Raw genomic sequence first — 21,657 nt, 5'->3', positions numbered from 1 at the left:
CCTCAGATTATTACAGACAGCTCATTAACACACTGACCTCAGATTATTACAGACAGCTGGTTAACACACTGACCTCAGATTATTACAGACAGCTGGTTAACACACTGTCCTCAGATTATTACAGACAGCTCATTAACACACTGTCCTCAGATTATTATAGACAGCTGGTCAACACACTGTCCTCAGATTATTATAGACAGCTGGTTAACACACTGTCCTCAGATTATTATAGACAGCTGGTCAACACACTGACCTCAGATTATTACAGACAGCTCATTAACACACTGTCCTCAGATTATTACAGACAGCTGGTCAACACACTGTCCTCATATTATTACAGACAGCTGGTTAACACACTGTCCTCAGATTATTACAGACAGCTGGTTAACACACTGACCTCAGATTATTACAGACAGCTGGTCAACACACTGACCTCAGATTATTACAGACAGCTCATTAACACACTGTCCTCAGATTATTACAGACAGCTGGTCAACACACTGTCCTCAGATTATTACAGACAGCTGGTCAACACACTGACCTCAGATTATTACAGACAGCTCATTAACACACTGACCTCAGATTATTACAGACAGCTCATTAACACACTGACCTCAGATTATTACAGACAGCTCATTAACACACTGTCCTCAGATTATTACAGACAGCTGGTCAACACACTGACCTCAGATTATTACAGACAGCTCATTAACACACTGTCCTCAGATTATTACAAACAGCTGGTCAACACACTGACCTCAGATTATTACAGACAGCTGGTCAACACACTGTCCTCAGATTATTACAGACAGCTGGTCAACACACTGTCCTCAGATTATTACAGACAGCTCGTTAACACACTGTCCTCAGATTATTACAGACAGCTCATTAACACACTGACCTCAGATTATTACAGACAGCTGGTTAACACACTGGCCTCAGATTATTACAGACAGCTGGTCAACACACTGTCCTCAGATTATTACAGACAGCTGGTCAACACACTGACCTCAGATCATTACAGACAGCTGGTCAACACACTGACCTCAGATTATTACAGACAGCTGGTTAACACACTGACCTCAGATTATTACAGACAGCTGGTCAACACACTGGCCTCAGATCATTACAGACAGCTCATTAACACACTGTCCTCAGATTATTACAGACAGCTGGTTAACACACTGACCTCAGATTATTACAGACAGCTGGTCAACACACTGACCTCAGATTATTACAGACAGCTGGTCAACACACTGACCTCAGATTATTACAGACAGCTCATTGACATACTGACCATGTTAACTCTCCTTCCTGTCGTCTCTTCCTTCAGGTTCTGGACATGCGCCACATCGAGAGTCAGGTGCTGCATGAGGAAGCTGCCAGTGAGCAAGGCAGCGTTGTGGGCAGCCACACCGAGACGGGGAGGCGAGCTGTGGCTCCGCCCCACGCTGGCGCCGCCAACGCAGACGGTTCTCCGATGTACAGCTTCAACCTGAGCTTCGAGGAGCTGAGCACTGTGGGACTGGACGAGGCTCAGAGACACGGGAACATGCAGTGGATGGTAAATGTCTCCGACTGCTGGACGACCTCGTTCAGTCAGACCATGACCTAACTCTTCTTTTGTGGTGTCTCTCCTCAGGGTGGCGCTCACCGTACTGCCAGCATGACCAGCCTGAACTCCCAGGAGTCATCCAACGACATCTCCAAGCTGACCGACAAGCAGCAGGCTGAGTACCGCAGCGCCTACCAGGAGTACATTGCCCAGATGGCGCAGGTGGAGATGGGCGGCGGAGAGCGCCCCGTCCAACCGCAGCCGGGTCAGTTCATGACATCATCATCAGAGGACAAGAGCAAAGATGGCGGCGAGCAAGACGGAAGAAAATCCTTTAACAAGAGGAGTGCAGGCAAACCAGCAGCAGACAACACTGACTTCACCTCCAATGGCGATGGCCTGGACCCCATCACAGAGGAAGACGAGAAGGGCGACCATGGGTCCTCTAAGTCCCTGCTGACTCGTAAGACCTCGGCAGAAAGAGGAGGGCTGTTCCAGGGAGCCGCCGACCTGAAGCTGAAGGCTGGCGGTGGGCTGCGCTACCAGAAGCTGACCAGTGACGACGAGGAGTCTGAGGAGTCCGATAACGCTCCTCTGCTCAAAGACGGCAAGAAGGTGGTCGACCCCAAACTGCCCGGCGGCTCGCTGGCACTGAAGGGGAAGGACTACCTGTCGGATGCCATGCTGGACAAGAAAGACTCATCGGACTCGGGCGTGCGATCCAACGAGAGTTCGCCCAACCACTCTCTGCAGGACGAGGAGGCGGACCTGTCACAGCTGGAGCGGGCCAACCTGATCGAGCTGGACGAGGAGAGCCTGGCCAGGAAGAGAGGCCTTCCCAGCAGCCTCAGCGGCCTCCAGGACCCCGCCGTCGCACGTATGTCCATCTGCTCCGAGGACCAGTGCAGCCTGCTCGCCAGCAGCCCCGAGGAGAGCTGGCCATCCTCCAAGTCCTTCAACTTGAACCGCACGCCAAGCAACGTCACGCTCAACAACAACACCAACGCCCAGCAGGGCAACCGCCCCCGCCTGCCCGCAGAGGGCTCCTCCTCAGACCCTGCCTCCTCCTCCTCCAGTGATGTCATCCTCTCCCCGAGCTCCTCTGGCACCACCACCGCCACCGCCACCAGACCGGGGCCTAACAACGAGAATGTCCGAGTGGTTCACCTTAAGAGGGGCCTGAAGCCCGGAGACCCACCGGAGATCTGCACCGTGTCCTCCGAAACCGTCACCTTCGGCGAGGAGCGGGAGAGCATCCTGTGACATCATCCTGTGACCACACCCTGTCACCTCATCCTGTCACCTCATTGTAACCCGTGAAGAGTTAGAGAGCGCTGACGGTCCACCAGGAGCGGCCTCTCAACCCTCTCAGCCAATCAGGAGCCTGGAGGTCGACCTTTAAACCTCTGAACTCCTGATGAGGCGAGACGACGTTTAATGAGTTGTAGAAACATCTGACGATGTTGACGAGTTGTGACATCACTTTGAAAGCTTCAGACGTCAGATATTAAAGTTAATCAACTGAAATTTGAATATTTTGGATTTTAAAATGGGATAATGTGTTAAACGTTGATGAGGGCGGAGCTTCTGCTGGTGGAGTCGTGGTCGTAGTGTTAAGTGGTCAGGAGTTGAAGGAGGCGGAGCTTCTGCTGGTGGAGTCGTGGTCGTAGTGTTAAGTGGTCAGGAGTTGAAGGAGGCGGAGCTTCTGCTGGTGGAGTCGTGGTTGTAGTTGTAGTGTTTACCGTAGCGATGGTGTAGCCGCCATCGGTCGTAGTCGTAGTAGAAGTTAAAGTTTGGTAGAAACTTTATTGACAGTCGAAGCTGCTGCATGTTGATGTTTTGATGTTTGTAGTTTCCATAGAAACAGATTAATCAACAAATGAATGAAAAACAGCCCTCAATTAATTAATGATCAGAGAGAAAAATTCGATATAATGATTGAAACTTTCTGAGCGACATGAAAACATGAATGTTATTGATGTTTATTTATTGTTTAATAATAAACTGACCTTTGTTTACATGTAAACATTAAATTAACGAGTGATAAAAATGTCAGAATGAGATGAGTCAGTGTTCATGTGTTTAAAGGAAGAGACTTTTATTCTGAAGGGTCGTCGACTCCAGAGCTTAAACGATCAATAGATAATTAATACGTTCATTAATTAGCAGATTCATTAATACGTTCATTAATTAGTGGATTCATTAATACGTTCATTGATTAGTGGATTCATTAATACATTCATTAATTAGTGGGTTAATTAATACATTCATTGACTAGTGGATTTATTAATACGTTCATAAATTAGTGGATTCATTAATATGTTCATCAATTAGTGCATTCATTAATATGTTCATTAATTAGCGGATTCATTAATACTTTTATTAATTAGTGCATTCATTAATATGTTCATCAATTAGTGCATTCATTAATATGTTCATTAATTAGCGGATTCATTAATACTTTTATTAATTAGTGCATTCATTAATACATTCATTAATTAGTGCATTAATTAATACATTCATTGACTAGTGGATTCATTAATTAGCGGATTCATTAATACGTTCATTAATTACAAGATTAATTAATACATTCATTGACTAGTGGATTCATTAATACATTCATTAATTAGTGGATTCTGAAAATTTTTAGCTTTTCATGGTTTTATTTTGTAAAGCAGGAAGTAGACGTGACATTGAAAATAAACAGATTAAATTCAGGATGACACGACTCGTTAGCGGAGAATAATTGAGATCAGTGTTTTTAGATAAGTGCAGTGTCAGTTTGATGTCGTTCGTCTGTCGGTGAAGCTGCATGTTGATGTTTCAGTGTTGTCGTCTCAGTGCTCTCATCATCATCATCATCTTCATCATCATGTGAACACCTGAATCTGTTGTGAAGTAAATAAATAAAATGTTTGGATGTTTCCTGTCTCAGTGTTTCCTGTCTGTGTTTCAACTGTAAGACAGAGTAAAGGTTATGAACAGGTGATTGTGTCGGGCGGTGCTCACCTGCTCACCTGACAGTCAGATCTCCCCGCAGAGCTGAGCCGAGTTTATCTTAACGTGTGACAGTTTCCAGATCAACAAACGTGACTTTAAAGAAAGAGCATCATCTGTCAGGAGAGTTTCAGCTGTCGACCCGTCGTCATGTCTGAAACCAGGTTAAATCAGACCAGATGTCAGACAGTCAGTTTCAGGTCAAAGGTCAGAGGTCTGAGTTTGTTCCCATCAAACAGATGAACTTTAGAGTTTGACCAGCAGGAGGTGCCGTTAGTTCACAGTCTGACACACACCAACTGTACGGAGGCCTGGAGGTGCCATACAGACAAATATAGATAAACTGAGGCCATGTTTCACTGATGTTTCAATATTCAGTAACTTTTGTTTTCATTAGAGAGATCTGAACCTGCTGCTGAAACAGAGACACGGCTTTCAACATCTGAAAACACCTGTCAACACCTGTAAACAGCTGTCAGTCTGTAACATTAATAAAGTTTTAATTTAAACTTGTGACAGGACGTCACAGACGCATGACCTGATGTCAATAATGATAATAATGAGAAAATACAGACGAAGAATAAAATAAATAAGATTAAAACACACATCAAAAATACAAATTAGGTAACCAGATATCATTATAACGAAAAGGGGGAGAAAACTGGGAAAATGCTTAGCTGGCAAATCAGAAAAGAAGAGAATGCACGAGTTATACATAACATCAAGAATAAAGAGGGGGAGGTTATCTCAGACCCTACTGACATCAAGTGTTTTGAAGAATATTATCATGAGCTTTATAAATCACAAAGTGACATAGATTCCTTACATATCAGACCATTGTTTGATAAGAGCCCAGTCCCTAAGTTAAGTGACGAAAACAGGTGGCAGCTTGATGCAGAAATCACAAAGGATGAAGTCATTCAAGCTGTTAACAAGCTACAAATAGGGAAAGCACCAGGACCAGATGGATTTCCAGCTGAATTCTTTAAAAAGTTTCTGCCTATATTGGTGGAACCACTTACAGACATCCTTAAAGAATCGCTGGAAATTGGTAAACTTCTCCACTCTCTGGAGCTGCCTACTATTAACGTCTTTTCAAAACTGGGCAAGGATGATCACCAGTGTAGCTCATACAGAACCCTCTCTCTGCTCAATGTGTCATTTAAAGTGCTGTCAAAATTGCTGGCACTGAGACTGGAGACAGTCATCACCAGTCTGATCCATGAGGATCAGACCGGTTTCATTAAAGGTCGTCAGGGCTCTGATAACCTCCGTAAACTGCTCCACCTTATTCATGACTCCTCACTTACCTCAGAGGATAGACTGGTCTCAATGGATGCAGAGAAGGCATTTGACTGGATCGAATGGCCCTTTCTATTTCAAATCATGAGAGAAGCGAATCTTGGGAGTAAGTTTATAAATTATGTTAAAACATTTTATAAAGCCCCCAAGCCTCAAATTGCCACAAATGATGTGTTATCTAGACCTTTCAACCTTAAGAGAGGCACAAGACAGGGATGTCCACTATCCCCCCTGCTCGTTGCTATAGCTATTGGCCATTCGCTCAAACCCCAAAATTAGAGAAATTCGAATAGGAGAGATAGAGTGCAAACTGTCACTTTACGCAGATGATTTGTTAATTTATATATCCAGCCCTAATAGTTCAGTGCCACAGATGTGTGAAATATTAAAAGAATATAGTCAGCTGTCAGGATATAAGTTAAACTTAGGCAAAAGTGATGTCATGAACTTCCACTCCATCAGGTATTCCTGACCTGGTATCAAGGTTTAGATGGAATCCAGAGGGCTTTAAATACCTAGGTGTGTGTGTGTATCTAAGGACCTTAACTGTATTCATAAGTTGATATTACCACCCACTCATAGAAATACTCAAGAAAGATTTGCAGAGATGGAAGAATCTGCCTCTATCTCTAAGAGGAAGAGTCAGCATTATTAAAATGAATGTGTTGCCAAAATTGATTTACTTATTTTAATCTATACCTCTGAAATACCCTAATAAGTTGTTTACTGAAATTAATCAGGTATTATCAAAATTTATATGGTCACGCAAACGTGAGAATCAAAATGTTCAATTTGAAAGCTTCAATCAATAAAGGAGGACTAAATTTGCCAGACCTTAAATTATACTATCTGACCTCTCAACTCAGAGCTGTATGGTACTGGTCCCATGAAAAGACTCAAACAGCGTCATGGTTGGACATAGAACGACACCTTGTAAAATATATACCTTGAGAGTCTCTTCCTTATATCCCCTGTGGAATAATTTTCCTCTGCAAGAGTTCATGTCTGATAGAATATCTAATATATGGCAAGACAGTGGCATTCAAGGTCTTGGTGATCTCTGTAAAGATGGTCTAATCAGTGAATTCTCAGATATTCATAATCAATATCATTTACCTTCTTCACCATTATTTAAATATTTACAAATAAGAAACTGTGTGATGACTACCTTAGAACTGGAGACAAACCCTTGGGAAAAATAATTGATATTTCTGACTCACTAACTGGACTGATCTCAAAACTTTATAAATGTATTAATAATTGTTTGGATCGGGAACACTTGAAATATAAGTACAAATGGGAAAAGGACTTGAATGCTAATTATACGGACTCAGAATGGGAAACAATTTTAAGAAATTCACAGACTTTTTTTACCAGCACAAAGCACAGACTCATCCAGTTCAACATCCTGCATCACACTTACTATACTCCTCATAGATTAAAACAGATGTACCAGTTAAATTCATCATCTTGCCCAAGATGCACTACCAGGGAAGGTGACCTATACCATATGTTATGGGACTGTAACGATCTTAAACTATTTTGGCAAGTTGTTCAAAATAATATATCTAAGATTCTCCAAAAGATACTCAAACCAGACCCCCTGGTTGCTATTCTTGGGAATTTAAACAGATTAAATAAATTTACAGTTTATGGAAAAAATGTCATTATGTTAGCATTGACTGCAGCAAAAAAATGCGTGATAGTGAATTGGAAGTCTGCATCACCATCGGCGATGAAACATTGGTGGAATGAGTTTACCTCATATTGTACCCCAGAAAAAATCTTGTATAATGTGAAAGGTAAACCAGAGCATTTCCTCAATATATGGGGACTTCTATTAAATGCAATCCCACAGATTAAAGCCTCCCTTTGTTGAGGCATGCTTCATTCTATAGGGTATAATGGTAAATGTAAGGTTGATTGTGAACTGTGAATCATCTTGATAATGTAACACATGTAATCCTTTAAACTGAACACATTAGTGTGTAATCATGTAAACGTATCACATGGCACAGTCTGGGGGGGGGGGGTTGTTATTTTGTTTGTTATTTTATTCTGTATGTTCTGTATGTCTTCAAAATATTTTATTTTGAAATTAATTTAAAAAAGAAGAAGGTTCACATTCCAACCAAAAAAAGAAAAAAACAAGTTAGGCTTGATACCAAATAATTAAATAAAAGCTTCATAAATTAAATGAATTCTCAAACAAACAGGAAGGCGATGAAGAGCCTTGAGAAATCAGTTTACCATGTTTCATCGCAGTGAGTCAACAAACTGGGATTATTCAGTCACCCATGATGGGATTATTCAAACACCCCTGATGGGATTATTCAGTCACCCCTGATGGGATTATTCAGTCACCCATGATGGGAATATTCAATCACCCCTGATGGGATTATTCAGTCACCCATGATGGGATTATTCAAACACCCCTGATGGGATTATTCAAACACCCCTGACAGGATTATTCAATCATCCCTGATGGGATTATTCAAACATCCTTGATGGGATTATTCAGACATCCCTGACAGGATTATTCAATCACCCCTGATGGTATTATTCAGACATCGCTGATGGGATTATTCAGACACCCCTGATGGGATTATTCAATCACCCCTGATGGGATTATTCAAACATCCTTGATGGGATTATTCGGACATCCCTGACAGGATTATTCAATCACCCCTGATGGGATTATTCAGACAGACCTGATGGGATTATTCAGACATCCCTGATGGGTTTATTCAATTACCCCTGATGGGATTATTCAAACATCCCTGATGGGATTATTCAGACACCCCTGATGGGATTATTCAAACATCCCTGATGGGATTGTTCAGACATCCCTGATGGGATTATTCAATCACCCCGATGGGATTGTTCAGACATCCCTGATGGGATTATTCAATCACCCTTGATGGGATTATTCAGACAGACCTGATGGGATTATTCAGACATCCCTGATGGGATTATTCAGTTACCCCTGATGGGATTATTCAGACATCCCTGATGGGTTTATTCAATTACCCCTGATGGGATTATTCAATCAGCCCGATGGGATTATTCAAACACCCCTGATGGGATTATTCAGACATCCATGATGGGATTATTCAGACATCCCTGATGGGATTATTCAATCACCCCTGATGGGATTTTTCAGACACCCATGATGGGATTATTCAGACATCCCTGGTGGGATTATTCAATCACCCCTGATGGGATTTTTCAGACACCCATGATGGGATTATTCAGACATCCCTGATGGGATTATTCAATCACCCCTGATGGGATTTTTCAGACATTAAACACAAGACATGAAACACGAGACATGAGACATGACACATGACACATGAGACATGACACATGAGACATGAGACACAAGACATGAAACTTAACACGAGACGAGATATGTAACACGAGACATTAGACATAAAACAAGCCATGAGACATGATAGATTTATTAAAGAGTTATTTCATTGTTTAATAGAGTGCAGATATTTTGTCCTGATAATGTACCCTTACTTGTAGTCCTGCCTCAGCAGCAGCTTCCTGTTTACTGCTGCAGTGATGTAAAATCAGACTTTGCTGAGCTCCTGAATGTCTCCTTTAAAAAACTCTTGAGATGGATCAGCTGACAAGTTGGCAGTGACCTGCTCCTCCTGTCACACTAAACTCAATGTTTAAACACGCTTCAGTTTGTACGACAGCCAGTGAACACATCACTGTTTAAACACACTTCAGGTTGTACAACAGTCTGTGAATGCATCACAGTTTAACTTCTTAATCTGATGGGTAGTGGCATTCATTTATGGAGTTAATTGTTTAACTTAGGTTCAGGAGCAGCACCACGCCTCAACCACTCCTCTAATCACCTGCCTAACATATATATAAACATATATATACCAGCACAGCTCTACCACAGGCCTCTCAGATCTCTCGAACATTGGCGACCCTACATAGGTTATCTCAGCAAGTGTGTTTTTTGTGCGTACTCACCGATGGATCACGTGTTGCAAGTCAACCTGTCCGAATCAGACTCCGACGACTTGTACGACTCTCTGTTCGAGCCAGGTGATCCTCTGACCCTGTCTCAGCAGTCTGCCGGTAGCCGAAACTCCCAGGGGAGCCGGCTGCGCTCTGTGGTCCACATCCCTCCGTCTCGCCGTGGTTCTCCGTCGGGCTCCATCAACGAGATCGCCCCAACTCCTAATGGATCTCAGGCCTCCTCTCCTCCGTCCTCGCGGGTGGTAAATTGACGCCGCGTCCACAACCGTGGGAGCCAGCGGCGGTCTTCTCCTCCTCCTTCCCGAAGCGGTGCAGCGTCTAGTCTATCTCGCCGCTCCCGCGGGGCTCCGTCACGCTCAACTCGGCCATCTCCACCATCTCCACGTCCACAGCAAGAGCCCGACATCAGGGATTGGACCATCGCTCGGCTCCAGCGGTTCCTGAGGGCAAAAAACATCCCCTTCCACCGCAGCGACAACAAGTCCAGGCTGTTCCAGCTCTATTCAGCCGCTGTCCGGGCTCCCGAGGCCACAGCTCCTTCTCCCAAGCCGGCCGCACTTCCGGGTCGCCCTCCGAGGCCTACTCCCGCCAGCGTCACCGTCGGTGACGTCACGGCACCTCCACCACTCCAGCCGGAGCAGCCTCTCTCATTCATTCCCCCAGCCGGGGGTCAGGTCGTATCACCCCCTGTGCCTGCTCCCTCAGACGCAGATATGTCACGCGCCATATCTGCCTTCTTCTCCTCCCTGTCTCGCAGACCTCCACTCTCACCCCGTGCACACACATCCTCCATCCCCACCTCCCTTTCCTCTACCCTTCCTTCCAACTATCCTGTTCCGGCTGGCATCGCAGCCCAGGAGCCCCGTCCTGCAACACAACAGGCTCCTCCGGCGGGTGTTTCACTGCCTTCCACTCTCTTTCCGACGTGTCTCTCCTCACCCCTCCCCTACCCCCTCCCTACCCCCTCCCTTCCCCAACACCCTAATGTTTTTTCCTCTGCTGCCGTCTACACTCTGGCCACAGCCACACCACCAGCTCCGCCGGCCTCTGCCATTCACCGCCCCTCACCCGTCTCGCACTCACTGCGCCAGCAAATACTGTCCGGTAATTATGTAGACCTAGCCCAGCTCATTCAGCCATCTTTTTTCGACAGTAGTCAACCCAGGGAACTGCAGACTGTCCTCGGTCCAGTTCTGTTAAAGCAGTCAATGCCAACCAGGTCCAAAGACTTGACTCCTGTCGAGTTTGCTCTCGCTTTCTCCCTTTTTCGCGACGTCATCTGCTCTGTTTTTCCTCACCGTCGATCAGAGCTGGACGACTATCTGTCCATCGTGTTGGACATGGCTTTGCTTTTCGGGGGGACGGGATTTTACACCTACCATGTCCACTTTGCCGCACAAGCAGCCGGCCGGTTGCAGCAGCTAAACCAGGGGACATACTGGGGGGCCCTCGATTCAGAAATATACTGCCGCATTTTCGCAGCTCGTTCCTCCCTCTCCTGCGACTTATGTGGTGCCCCTTCTCACCCGGCGTCTGCATGCACTATCAGGGCTCCTCCACCGCACTCCTGCCCCACCACCCCACGCAATGCTCCGATCTTCGACCGTCTGTCTTCCGCTACACCCCCCCCCCCCCTTCCACTGTCAACGTGCCGGTGCCAAAGGGCAAGGAGTCAAAGAGGACGGCCGATTCTCTATCAGGGCGGCAGGATGGTGTGCAATAATTTCGATCAGTGGGGTTGCAACTCGTCAGGCTGCCGTCTCCTGCACGTCTGCTCCTTCTGCGGGGGCACTCACGCCAGGACCACCTGCCCCCACAATCCCACCAACACAGCAGCATGACTAGAACGTCACCTTGGCACGCCCATCAAGGTACGTGCACTCGCTGCTGCTCTCAGTGATCACCCTGATAGGCAGTTTGTCGATTTTCTCATCTCTGGCTTCACTCACGGTTTTCACCCCGGCATGGAGGTGCTTCCTAATTTTTCCCACACGTCACAATCTTCAATCCGCTCTCACTGAGCCCGACACTGTTGACACGTTACTGGCAAAAGAGGTCACTGAGGGATTTATGATAGGCCCTTTCGATCATCCTCCTTTCCCTGTATTCCGTATCAGTCCCATTGGTGTCGCCACACGCAAATACTCGGGGAAAAAGAGGCTGATCATTGACCTGTCGTCCCCACACGGCTCCGACATCCCGAGCATCAACAGCCTTATTCCTAGCCCAGATTTCTCCATGCAGTACGTCACCATTGACCACGCCATGGCACTGATTCGTCTGGCGGGACACGGAGCATGGCTGTCTAAGGCTGATATCACGAGCGCATTCAAGGTCTTGCCCATTCACCCCGACTTCTGGTGTTATTTCGGTGTCTGCTGGAAGGGGGCTTACTACTTCTCTGTGCGTCTCACTTTCGGCTGCAAGAGCAGGGTTAGGGTCTTACGAAAGCAAGAACCAGCGCTGACAGCCAAACGCCTCCCCCTCACCTCCGATCTGCTCTGCCGCTGTATACACACTCTGCGCTCCGGTTACATCTCCCCCACATTCGACTTAACACTGGAATCAATGTTTCTACTTGCCTTCTTCGGATTCCTGAGGTGCTCTGAATTCGCTCCAACATCATCTGTCTACGATCCTTCCCGTCATCCCAGTCTATCCGACATCACCACCCACACTTCAGACTCGCTCATATTCACGCTCCGCAGGAGTAAAACTGATCAGTTAGGAGTAACCTTTCCCATCTACATCTTCCGCCTCAACTCCTTTCTCAGCCCGCACGAGCCATTGACCAGATACATCCACACCCGGTATTCCGCCCGTGCTTCACCACAAGATCCCCTCTTCCTCACCGAAACAGGGAGGATGGCCACCCGTTTCTGGCTCCAGAAACACTTCCATAACATCCTCCGTCTCTCCGGAATTTCATCAGATCATTACTCTTCATTCATTCATTCATTCATTCTTCTCTTCACCACCATCATCATCATCATCATCATCATCATCACCACCACCATCATCATCACCATCATCATCATCATCATCATCATCATCATCACCACCACCATCATCATCACCATCATCATCACCATCATCATCATCACCATCATCATCATCACCATCATCATCATCATCATCATCATCATCACCATCATCATCACCATCATCATCATCACCATCATCATCATCACCATCATCATCATCATCACCATCATCATCATCACCATCATCATCATCATCATCATCATCATCATCATCATCATCACCACCACCATCATCATCACCATCATCATCATCACCATCATCATCACCACCACCATCATCATCACCATCATCATCATCATCATCATCATCATCACCATCACCATCATCATCACCATCATCACCATCATCATCATCATCACCACCACCATCATCATCACCATCATCATCATCATCATCATCATCACCACCACCATCATCATCACCATCATCATTATCATCATCACCATCATCATTATCATCATCACCATCACCATCATCATCATCACCATCATCATCACCACCACCATCATCATCACCATCATCATCATCATAAAAGTCATATTTTAAATGAAGAAGATTCTGTCTGATGAAATCACGTCTTTATCCTGTAAAACTTTGACTTTTACTCACAGAATAAATTGGACTTTTTTCTCATAAATTTTGGCTCTGTTTTTTCTTTTTCTCATTATTTGGACTTTCTAACAAAAAAGATATTTTTTGTTTTTGTCTTTTAAAAGATTTGAACTTTTCCTTCCAAATATTTCCAGTTAATTATTTCGACCTCAGATTTAATAGTTTCCTGTCTGATCAGGTGCAGTGTGACGTTCTGCTGACTCTGACGTCGATGTGACAGATTCTTAATGACGAGTGTTTTTCCTGTTTAAATCTGGAGATTAAATAAACTCTGATGATTTAAAGGTGAATTTCAGCTGACACATTCACATCCTGTTAAACTGTTGAATCTGTTTCCTGCTGCTGATCTGGACCCTGAAAGACTCTGAAACTCTGAGCTGGGATGTTTGCAGACGTCGAACGTCTCCATGTTGTTGTTAGTCTGGTTTCTTAGACTCAGATGTTTGAATGCTGTGAGGATGTTCACGTCTTCATTTTAGGAACAGACGATCTGTTAAAGTGTGTTTTTAACTTGTGTTGGTGTTTGAATGATTATCTGTGAGACCGTGATTAAATGTGAGGATCAGACTGTGACTGTGAGTGTTTGGGTGTCCACAGTAATCAGATTAGCATCAGACGTCTGGACGTCTCATTCAAACATCAGACACATAGAAACACTGATACATTTTTATATTGTACCTCGTTTGAAGTTTGATTTTGACAGTCTGAAGATTATTGTGTCTCATGTCTGTTGAACTATTATGGGATGGACGGTGGACAGATTGAGTATGAATGAAAATGTTTTAAATGACATCATCACCGACACGTTTTCAATTTAAAACAAACATATCACTGAAATTATTATTTTCAAATATCAGCTTCTGATCACCTGGAAACTCTTCAAGGACCTGAGGAAGGATTTCAAGGACACTTACAGACCCTCAGACACAGAGAGTCCCCTTAAAGGAACAAACTCCGTGTTGCTCCTCTCACCTGTAGAGCTGCTGATCAATGTTTGTAACACCTGGAAACTCTTCAAGGACCTGAGGAAGGATCATACACCCACAGACCGAATCACTGCGCAGGAGGAAGCGTCCACAGTTGGCTAACGTTACAGCTCAGCTGAGGAGGACGCCATTAACATCTCTGATCACTTGATGATGATGATGATGATGATGATGATGACTTTCTCCTGCGCAGTGATTCGGTCTGTGGGTGTAGTTCAGTGTAAAGAAAATAGAGCAACGTGGAGTCTGACCTGTGAGGAGCAACATGGAGTCTGATCTGACAGGAGCAACATGGAGTCTGACCTGTGAGGAGCAACATGGAGTCTGACCTGACAGGAGCAACATGGAGTCTGACCTGACAGGAGCAACATGGAGTCTGATCTGACAGGAGCAACATGGAGTCTGACCTGTGAGGAGCAACATGGAGTCTGACCTGTGAGGAGCAACATGGAGTCTGACCTGACAGGAGCAACATGGAGTCTGACCTGTGAGGAGCAACACGGAGTCTGACCTGACAGGAGCAACATGGAGTCTGACCTGTGAGGAGCAACATGGAGTCTGACCTGACAGGAGCAACATGGAGTCTGACCTGACAGGAGCAACATGGAGTCTGATCTGACAGGAGCAACATGGAGTCTGACCTGTGAGGAGCAACATGGAGTCTGATCTGACAGGAGCAACATGGAGTCTGATCTGACAGGAGCAACATGGAGTCTGATCTGACAGGAGCAACACGGAGTCTGACCTGTGAGGAGCAACATGGAGTCTGACCTGACAGGAGCAACATGGAGTCTGACCTGACAGGAGCAACATGGAGTCTGATCTGACAGGAGCAACATGGAGTCTGATCTGAGAGGAGCAACATGGAGTCTGATCTGAGAGGAGCAACATGGAGTCTGACCTGTGAGGAGCAACATGGAGTCTGATCTGACAGGAGCAACATGGAGTCTGACCTGACAGGAGCAACATGGAGTCTGATCTGAGAGGAGCAACATGGAGTCTGACCTGACAGGAGCAACACGGAGTCTGACCTGACAGGAGCAACATGGAGTCTGACCTGAGAGGAGCAACATGGAGTCTGATCTGTGAGGAGCAACATGGAGTCTGATCTGACAGGAGCAACACGGAGTCTGACCTGTGAGGAGCAACACGGAGTCTGACCTGACAGGAGCAACATGGAGTCTGACCTGAGAGGAGCAACATGGAGTCTGACCTGTGAGGAGCAACATGGAGTCTGATCTGACAGGAGCAACATGGAGTCTGATCTGTGAGGAGCAACATGGAGTCTGATCTGAGAGGAGCAACATGGAGTCTGATCTGAGAGGAGCAACATGGAGTCTGATCTGACAGGAGCAACACGGAGTCTGACCTGTGAGGAGCAACACGGAGTCTGACCTGACAGGAGCAACACGGAGTCTGACCTGAGAGGAGCAACATGGAGTCTGACCTGTGAGGAGCAACATGGAGTCTGATCTGACAGGAGCAACATGGAGTCTGACCTGACAGGAGCAACACGGAGTCTGATCTGACAGGAGCAACATGGAGTCTGATCTGAGAGGAGCAACATGGAGTCTGATCTGACAGGAGCAACATGGAGTCTGACCTGACAGGAGCAACACGGAGTCTGACCTGTGAGGAGCAACACGGAGTCTGACCTGACAGGAGCAACACGGAGTCTGATCTGACAGGAGCAACATGGAGTCTGACCTGACAGGAGCAACACGGAGTCTGATCTGACAGGAGCAACATGGAGTCTGATCTGACAGGAGCAACATGGAGTCTGACCTGACAGGAGCAACACGGAGTCTGACCTGACAGGAGCAACACGGAGTCTGACCTGAGAGGAGCAACATGGAGTCTGACCTGACAGGAGCAACACGGAGTCTGACCTGAGAGGAGCAACACGGAGTCTGACCTGACAGGAGCAACACGGAGTCTGATCTGAGAGGAGCAACATGGAGACTGACCTGTGAGGAGCAACATGGAGTCTGATCTGACAGGAGCAACACGGAGTCTGACCTGTGAGGAGCAACACGGAGTCTGACCTGACAGGAGCAACACGGAGTCTGACCTGAGAGGAGCAACACGGAGTCTGACCTGACAGGAGCAACACGGAGTCTGACCTGACAGGAGCAACATGGAGTCTGACCTGACAGGAGCAACATGGAGTCTGATCTGAGAGGAGCAACATGGAGACTGACCTGACAGGAGCAACATGGAGTCTGACCTGACAGGAGCAACATGGAGTCTGACCTGACAGGAGCAACATGGAGTCTGATCTGACAGGAGCAACATGGAGTCTGACCTGACAGGAGCAACATGGAGTCTGATCTGACAGGAGCAACACGGAGTCTGACCTGACAGGAGCAACACGGAGTCTGACCTGACAGGAGCAACACGGAGTCTGACCTGAGAGGAGCAACACGGAGTCTGACCTGACAGGAGCAACACGGAGTCTGACCTGACAGGAGCAACATGGAGTCTGACCTGTGAGGAGCAACATGGAGTCTGATCTGAGAGGAGCAACATGGAGACTGACCTGACAGGAGCAACATGGAGTCTGACCTGACAGGAGCAACATGGAGTCTGATCTGACAGGAGCAACATGGAGTCTGACCTGACAGGAGCAACATGGAGTCTGATCTGACAGGAGCAACATGGAGTCTGACCTGACAGGAGCAACATGGAGTCTGATCTGACAGGAGCAACATGGAGTCTGACCTGACAGGAGCAACATGGAGTCTGATCTGACAGGAGCAACATGGAGTCTGACCTGACAGGAGCAACATGGAGTCTGACCTGACAGGAGCAACATGGAGTCTGATCTGAGAGGAGCAACATGGAGTCTGATCTGAGAGGAGCAACATGGAGTCTGATCTGACAGGAGCAACATGGAGACTGACCTGACAGGAGCAACATGGAGTCTGATCTGACAGGAGCAACATGGAGACTGACCTGACAGGAGCAACATGGAGTCTGACCTGACAGGAGCAACATGGAGTCTGATCTGAGAGGAGCAACATGGAGTCTGACCTGACAGGAGCAACACGGAGTCTGACCTGACAGGAGCAACATGGAGTCTGACCTGACAGGAGCAACATGGAGTCTGATCTGACAGGAGCAACATGGAGTCTGATCTGACAGGAGCAACACGGAGTCTGACCTGTGAGGAGCAACACGGAGTCTGACCTGACAGGAGCAACACGGAGTCTGACCTGAGAGGAGCAACATGGAGTCTGACCTGTGAGGAGCAACATGGAGTCTGATCTGACAGGAGCAACATGGAGTCTGATCTGTGAGGAGCAACATGGAGTCTGATCTGAGAGGAGCAACATGGAGTCTGATCTGACAGGAGCAACACGGAGTCTGATCTGAGAGGAGCAACAGTCTGACCTGTGAGGAGCAACACTGAGATCTGATTGAGGGCAATCTGATCAAAAACCAACATGGAGTCTGACCTGTAAAGAGCATTAAACTTTAAAAAGCATCAGTTGGCCAATCAGAGATCAATAATCAGATCAGAGATCAACATGGAGTCTGACTCAGAGGGCAACATGGAGTCTCAGATGTGACAGGAGCAGACTTCATCTGACCTGACAGGAGCAACCAGGAGTCTGACTACAAAAAAAAAAATCATCTGATCTGTTGGTCCAATTTTTCACTTTTCTTTATATTGACCAGGAGCAACATGAGAAAAACAAACGTGCAGGAGCAAATAAACACGGAGTAACAGAAAATCCAACTGTTAACAATTTTACACAACATATACAAGTCTGACCTTTCACAATAAAGGTCTGACCTGTCTGAACATGTTTGACCTCAGCAGGTCGAGCAACAGTTCTGACCTCAGATTAATTATTATATTCACAACAAGTGCCTGAAAATCCGAGTCTGACAAAAATAATCCTGAAAATATCTTTACCTCCTTAAAAAGATGAGGAGTCTGATCTTATCAAAATAAGGTTTCCTGTTTCCTGAGGAGGCAAGCTGAGTAACATTAGACAGCAAATAAAAACTGAGTCTGACCATAAAACAGTCCTACAGGAGGAGTCTGACCTGACAGGGCAACATGCAGGTGACCTGACAGGAGCAACAGGTGGAGCTGGAAGGACGGAGTGTCCGTCCTGATATCTGAGAGCAAGAGTCTGACCTGCATAGCAGGATCAGTTTCTGATCCGCAAAAGCAACAAACTGAATCCATAAAACCTGCTGAGAGCAACATGGTTTACTGCACCACAGTATGTGTGTGTCTGATCTGTAGGTGCGTGGAGTCTGATCTGACAGGAGCAACATGTGTGTGTGTGTGTGTTTCCTGAGCCGCCAGGAGCAACATGGAGTCTGACCTGACAGGAGCAACAGCAGGCCCACAACCCTGTCGCTCCCTGACCGGCTCCGGGGCAACATGGAGCCGGCTGAAGGATGAGGACCCTCCGGGCCTGGGGTCCATCTCGGGGGTGCAGTAGGTGAACACTAGGTCAGAGAAGTTGACCTCCCGCCAGTTTCCGGCGATCCTCTCGCTGAGCTCCGGGTGCAGTGATCGCAGGAGTCCAGGTCCAGGTCCACGAGGACAGACCCAGGTTCCCGTTGGCCAATCAGAGATCAATAATCAGATCAGAGATCAATAATCAAACCTGACTCAGTCCCAGCTGATTTATTCAGATGTCAACATTCAGACTTCATCATAAGGACATGTTAACGCAGTTTCTCTGCTACAAAAAAAAAAAAATCATAATCTGTTGGTCCTTTAATTTTTCACTTTTCTTTATATTGCACCAAAATGATGAGAAAAACAAACGTGCCGAAAATAAAACATGTAACAGAAAATCCAACTTTAACAATTTTACACAACATATACAACTTCCTCCCTTTCACAATAAAGGTCTGACTTCCTGTCTGAACATGTTTAAAACAACAGCAGGTCGGTCGCATGTTCATAACTCAGATTAATTATTATATTCACAACAAGTGCCTGAAAATCCGACTGTACAAAAATAATCCTGAAAATATCTTTACTCCTTAAAAAAGATGAGGTATGTTTGTTCTTATCAAAATAAGGTTTCCTGTTTCCTCCCGAAGGAGGCGGAGCTTAACATTAGACAGCAAATAAAAAACTGAGTCACATAAAACAGTCCTACAGGAGGAGTCCAAAAGGGGTGCAGGTGAGTCCAAGAGGAGTCCAGGTGGAGCTGGAAGGACGGAGGTGTCCGTCCTGATATCTGAGGTCATTAGAGGTCAGTCTGCATAGACCGGATCAGTTTCTGATCCGCAAAACAAAAACTGAATCCATAAAACCTGCTGAGGTGGTTTACTGCACCACAGTATGTGTGTGTGCGTGTCTGTAGGTGCGTGTGTGTGTGTGCGTGTGTGTGTGTGTGTGTGTGTGTTTCCAGCCGCTCCCCGCACACTGATCCCGAGCAGCAGCAGGCCCGTCACCCTGTCGCTCCCTGACCGGCTCCGGGGCTCATGAGCCGGCTGAAGGATGAGGACCCTCCCGGGCCTGGGGTCCATCTCGGGGGTTCAGTAGGTGAACACTAGGTCAGAGAAGTTGACCTCCAGCCAGTTTCCGGCGATCATCTCGCTGAGCTCCGGGGTGCAGTGATCCGGGAAGTCGAAGTGGGACCCGAGGGTGCGCTCAGACCCGCAGGAGTCCAGGTCCAGGTCCACGAGGGACAGACCCAGGTTCCCCGGGGCCGAGCTGGACGATGAGCTCCACGGCTCAGAGGAGGCGTGCAGGCCGGCCAGGAGGCTGAGGGTGAAGTCGGTGCCCTCCGCCGGGAGGTCGTCCAGGTCCTCCCCGCAGCAGGAGGAGGAGGACCGGGACGAGGATGCGGGTGAGAGGGAGGCCGGGTAGGAGCCGGTCCCGGTGCCGGTGCTCTGCCGGGTGATGTTCTTAAAGCTGTAGAAAAGCCGACCGGACGACTCGTACATGCCGGTTCCCTCCGGTTCGGCAGCGGCGGAGCTCAAACCCAGGCTGTACCGGGCCGGCCCGTCCTCCTCCTCCTCCGAGTCTCCTTCATCATCATCTTCATCATCATCGTCGTCCTCTTCCTCCTCGTCGTCGGTAAAGTCCTGTTTACCGAACGTGTTGGGTTTGAAGCTGGTGGTTAACACGTACCGGTACCGGGGGTCCGGGTGCTGGTGTTGCGGGAGGAGGCTGATGGCTCGGCCCGGACCCGTTACCGGTTTACCGGGTTTCAACTTGGAGAGTTTCTTCTTATAAACCGGCCTGACAGAGGTTTTCTCCGGGGACTGAACCGCTAGTTTCCCGGTAGGAAACGCGCAGCCGTCCGTCTTGGGCTTCTTCTTGGGCCGGTACTTGTAGTCCGGGTAGTCCGCCATGTGCTTGAGCCGGAGCCGCTCCGCTTCCCGGATGAACGGGATCTTCTCGGTGTCCTTTAACATCTTCCACCGCTTCCCGAGCCGTTTGGAGATCTCGGCGTTGTGCATGTCCGGTGACTGCTCCATGATCTTCCGCCTCTCGATCTTGGACCAGACCATGAAGGCGTTCATCGGCCGTTTAATGTGACCGGAGGCCGTTTTACACCAGTCCGCCTTCTGCGGCACGGGGCCGCACACCGAGGCCGCCAGCAGCTCGCTGTCCTCCGGGTCCGCCGCCTCCCGGGACCCGCTGTGAATCCTCGGTCCGCCATGTTCCGTGTGTTGAACCATGATCCGGGTAAAAGTTTCAGACTGACCGCTGAGGACCGGAGCGACCACCGGAGACTCACTGACCGTCTTCTCTCTGTTTCACACCAACACACTCCGGTTCATCCGCCGCCGGTCACACCAACAGCATCTCCGTCTCTGTTCAACCTAACGAACCGGCCGCTCATTAACAGGCTGATCATCACCGCGACGTCACCGCCCTCAGCCAATCATAGCTAATCTCCTCCCAAACCTTCCCGCCTCCGCAGCGCTCTCAGCCAATCATAGCTCTCCTGCTCTCCCCGTGTTCCCGCCCACCGGCGTCCGGCCGTTAGGCCTACTGTAATTCAATTTCACTGATCGATCACTGCAGTCAAACTAATCGATATTTCACAGGTTTTTATTGGTGTTTAGTTGATTTAAATCACAGGATCGATACTCACAGAAACATCAAGATTTAAAGTTTTACACTTCCGCCATGTTTTATTTCTCTGATGATCAGTAGCC

General features: G+C 47.3%; 2 protein-coding genes across 2 annotated transcripts in view; one reads left to right on the top strand and one right to left on the bottom strand.

Annotated features, from left to right (window-relative positions):
- Window positions 1–4,479, top strand: part of kidins220b (kinase D-interacting substrate 220b) — a 35,479-nt gene extending 31,000 nt beyond the window's left edge. The window contains exons 29-30 of the mRNA XM_049589890.1: window positions 1,334–1,564; window positions 1,643–4,479. Of these exons, the coding sequence (XP_049445847.1) occupies window positions 1,334–1,564; window positions 1,643–2,818 (1,407 nt within the window). The 3' untranslated portion in view covers window positions 2,819–4,479. The remainder of the gene's footprint in view (window positions 1–1,333; window positions 1,565–1,642) is intronic.
- An 8,209-nt stretch (window positions 4,480–12,688) lies between these two features.
- On the bottom strand, window positions 12,689–21,447 carry sox11b (SRY-box transcription factor 11b). The gene is made up of 24 exons (XM_049590949.1): window positions 20,026–21,447; window positions 18,849–19,027; window positions 17,747–17,850; window positions 17,591–17,642; window positions 17,409–17,486; window positions 17,227–17,304; window positions 17,045–17,122; window positions 16,863–16,914; window positions 16,707–16,758; window positions 16,525–16,602; window positions 16,291–16,420; window positions 16,109–16,186; window positions 15,927–16,004; window positions 15,719–15,822; window positions 15,563–15,614; window positions 15,407–15,458; window positions 15,251–15,302; window positions 15,095–15,146; window positions 14,913–14,990; window positions 14,757–14,808; window positions 14,492–14,541; window positions 14,388–14,406; window positions 12,898–13,387; window positions 12,689–12,777 (listed from the first exon to the last, which is right to left on the bottom strand). Exons 1-24 carry the CDS (start codon window positions 21,172–21,174, stop codon window positions 12,689–12,691), a joined length of 3,276 nt encoding a protein of 1,091 aa, XP_049446906.1. The 5' UTR covers window positions 21,175–21,447.
- Between the last annotated feature and the right edge of the window lie 210 nt (window positions 21,448–21,657).

This window comes from Epinephelus fuscoguttatus, linkage group LG11 (assembly GCF_011397635.1).
Source record: "Epinephelus fuscoguttatus linkage group LG11, E.fuscoguttatus.final_Chr_v1".
NCBI lineage: Eukaryota > Metazoa > Chordata > Actinopteri > Perciformes > Serranidae > Epinephelus > Epinephelus fuscoguttatus.
Note: the sequence above shows the minus strand (reverse complement) of the source record. Positions and strands in the feature narration are given on the sequence as shown.

What these genes read in the sequence shown, in the direction of transcription:
- sox11b (XM_049590949.1), bottom strand. Translation starts at nt 21,174, where the DNA reads ATGGTTCAACACACGGAACATGGCGGACCGAGGATTCACAGCGGGTCC. An exon ending in CTCCATGTTGCTCCTCACAG is followed by an intron (nt 15,615 to 15,718) that starts GTCAGACTCCAT and finishes TGCTCCTGTCAG; the next exon opens with ATCAGACTCCATGTTGCTCC. An exon ending in CTCCATGTTGCTCCTCTCAG is followed by an intron (nt 15,459 to 15,562) that starts GTCAGACTCCAT and finishes TGCTCCTGTCAG; the next exon opens with GTCAGACTCCATGTTGCTCC.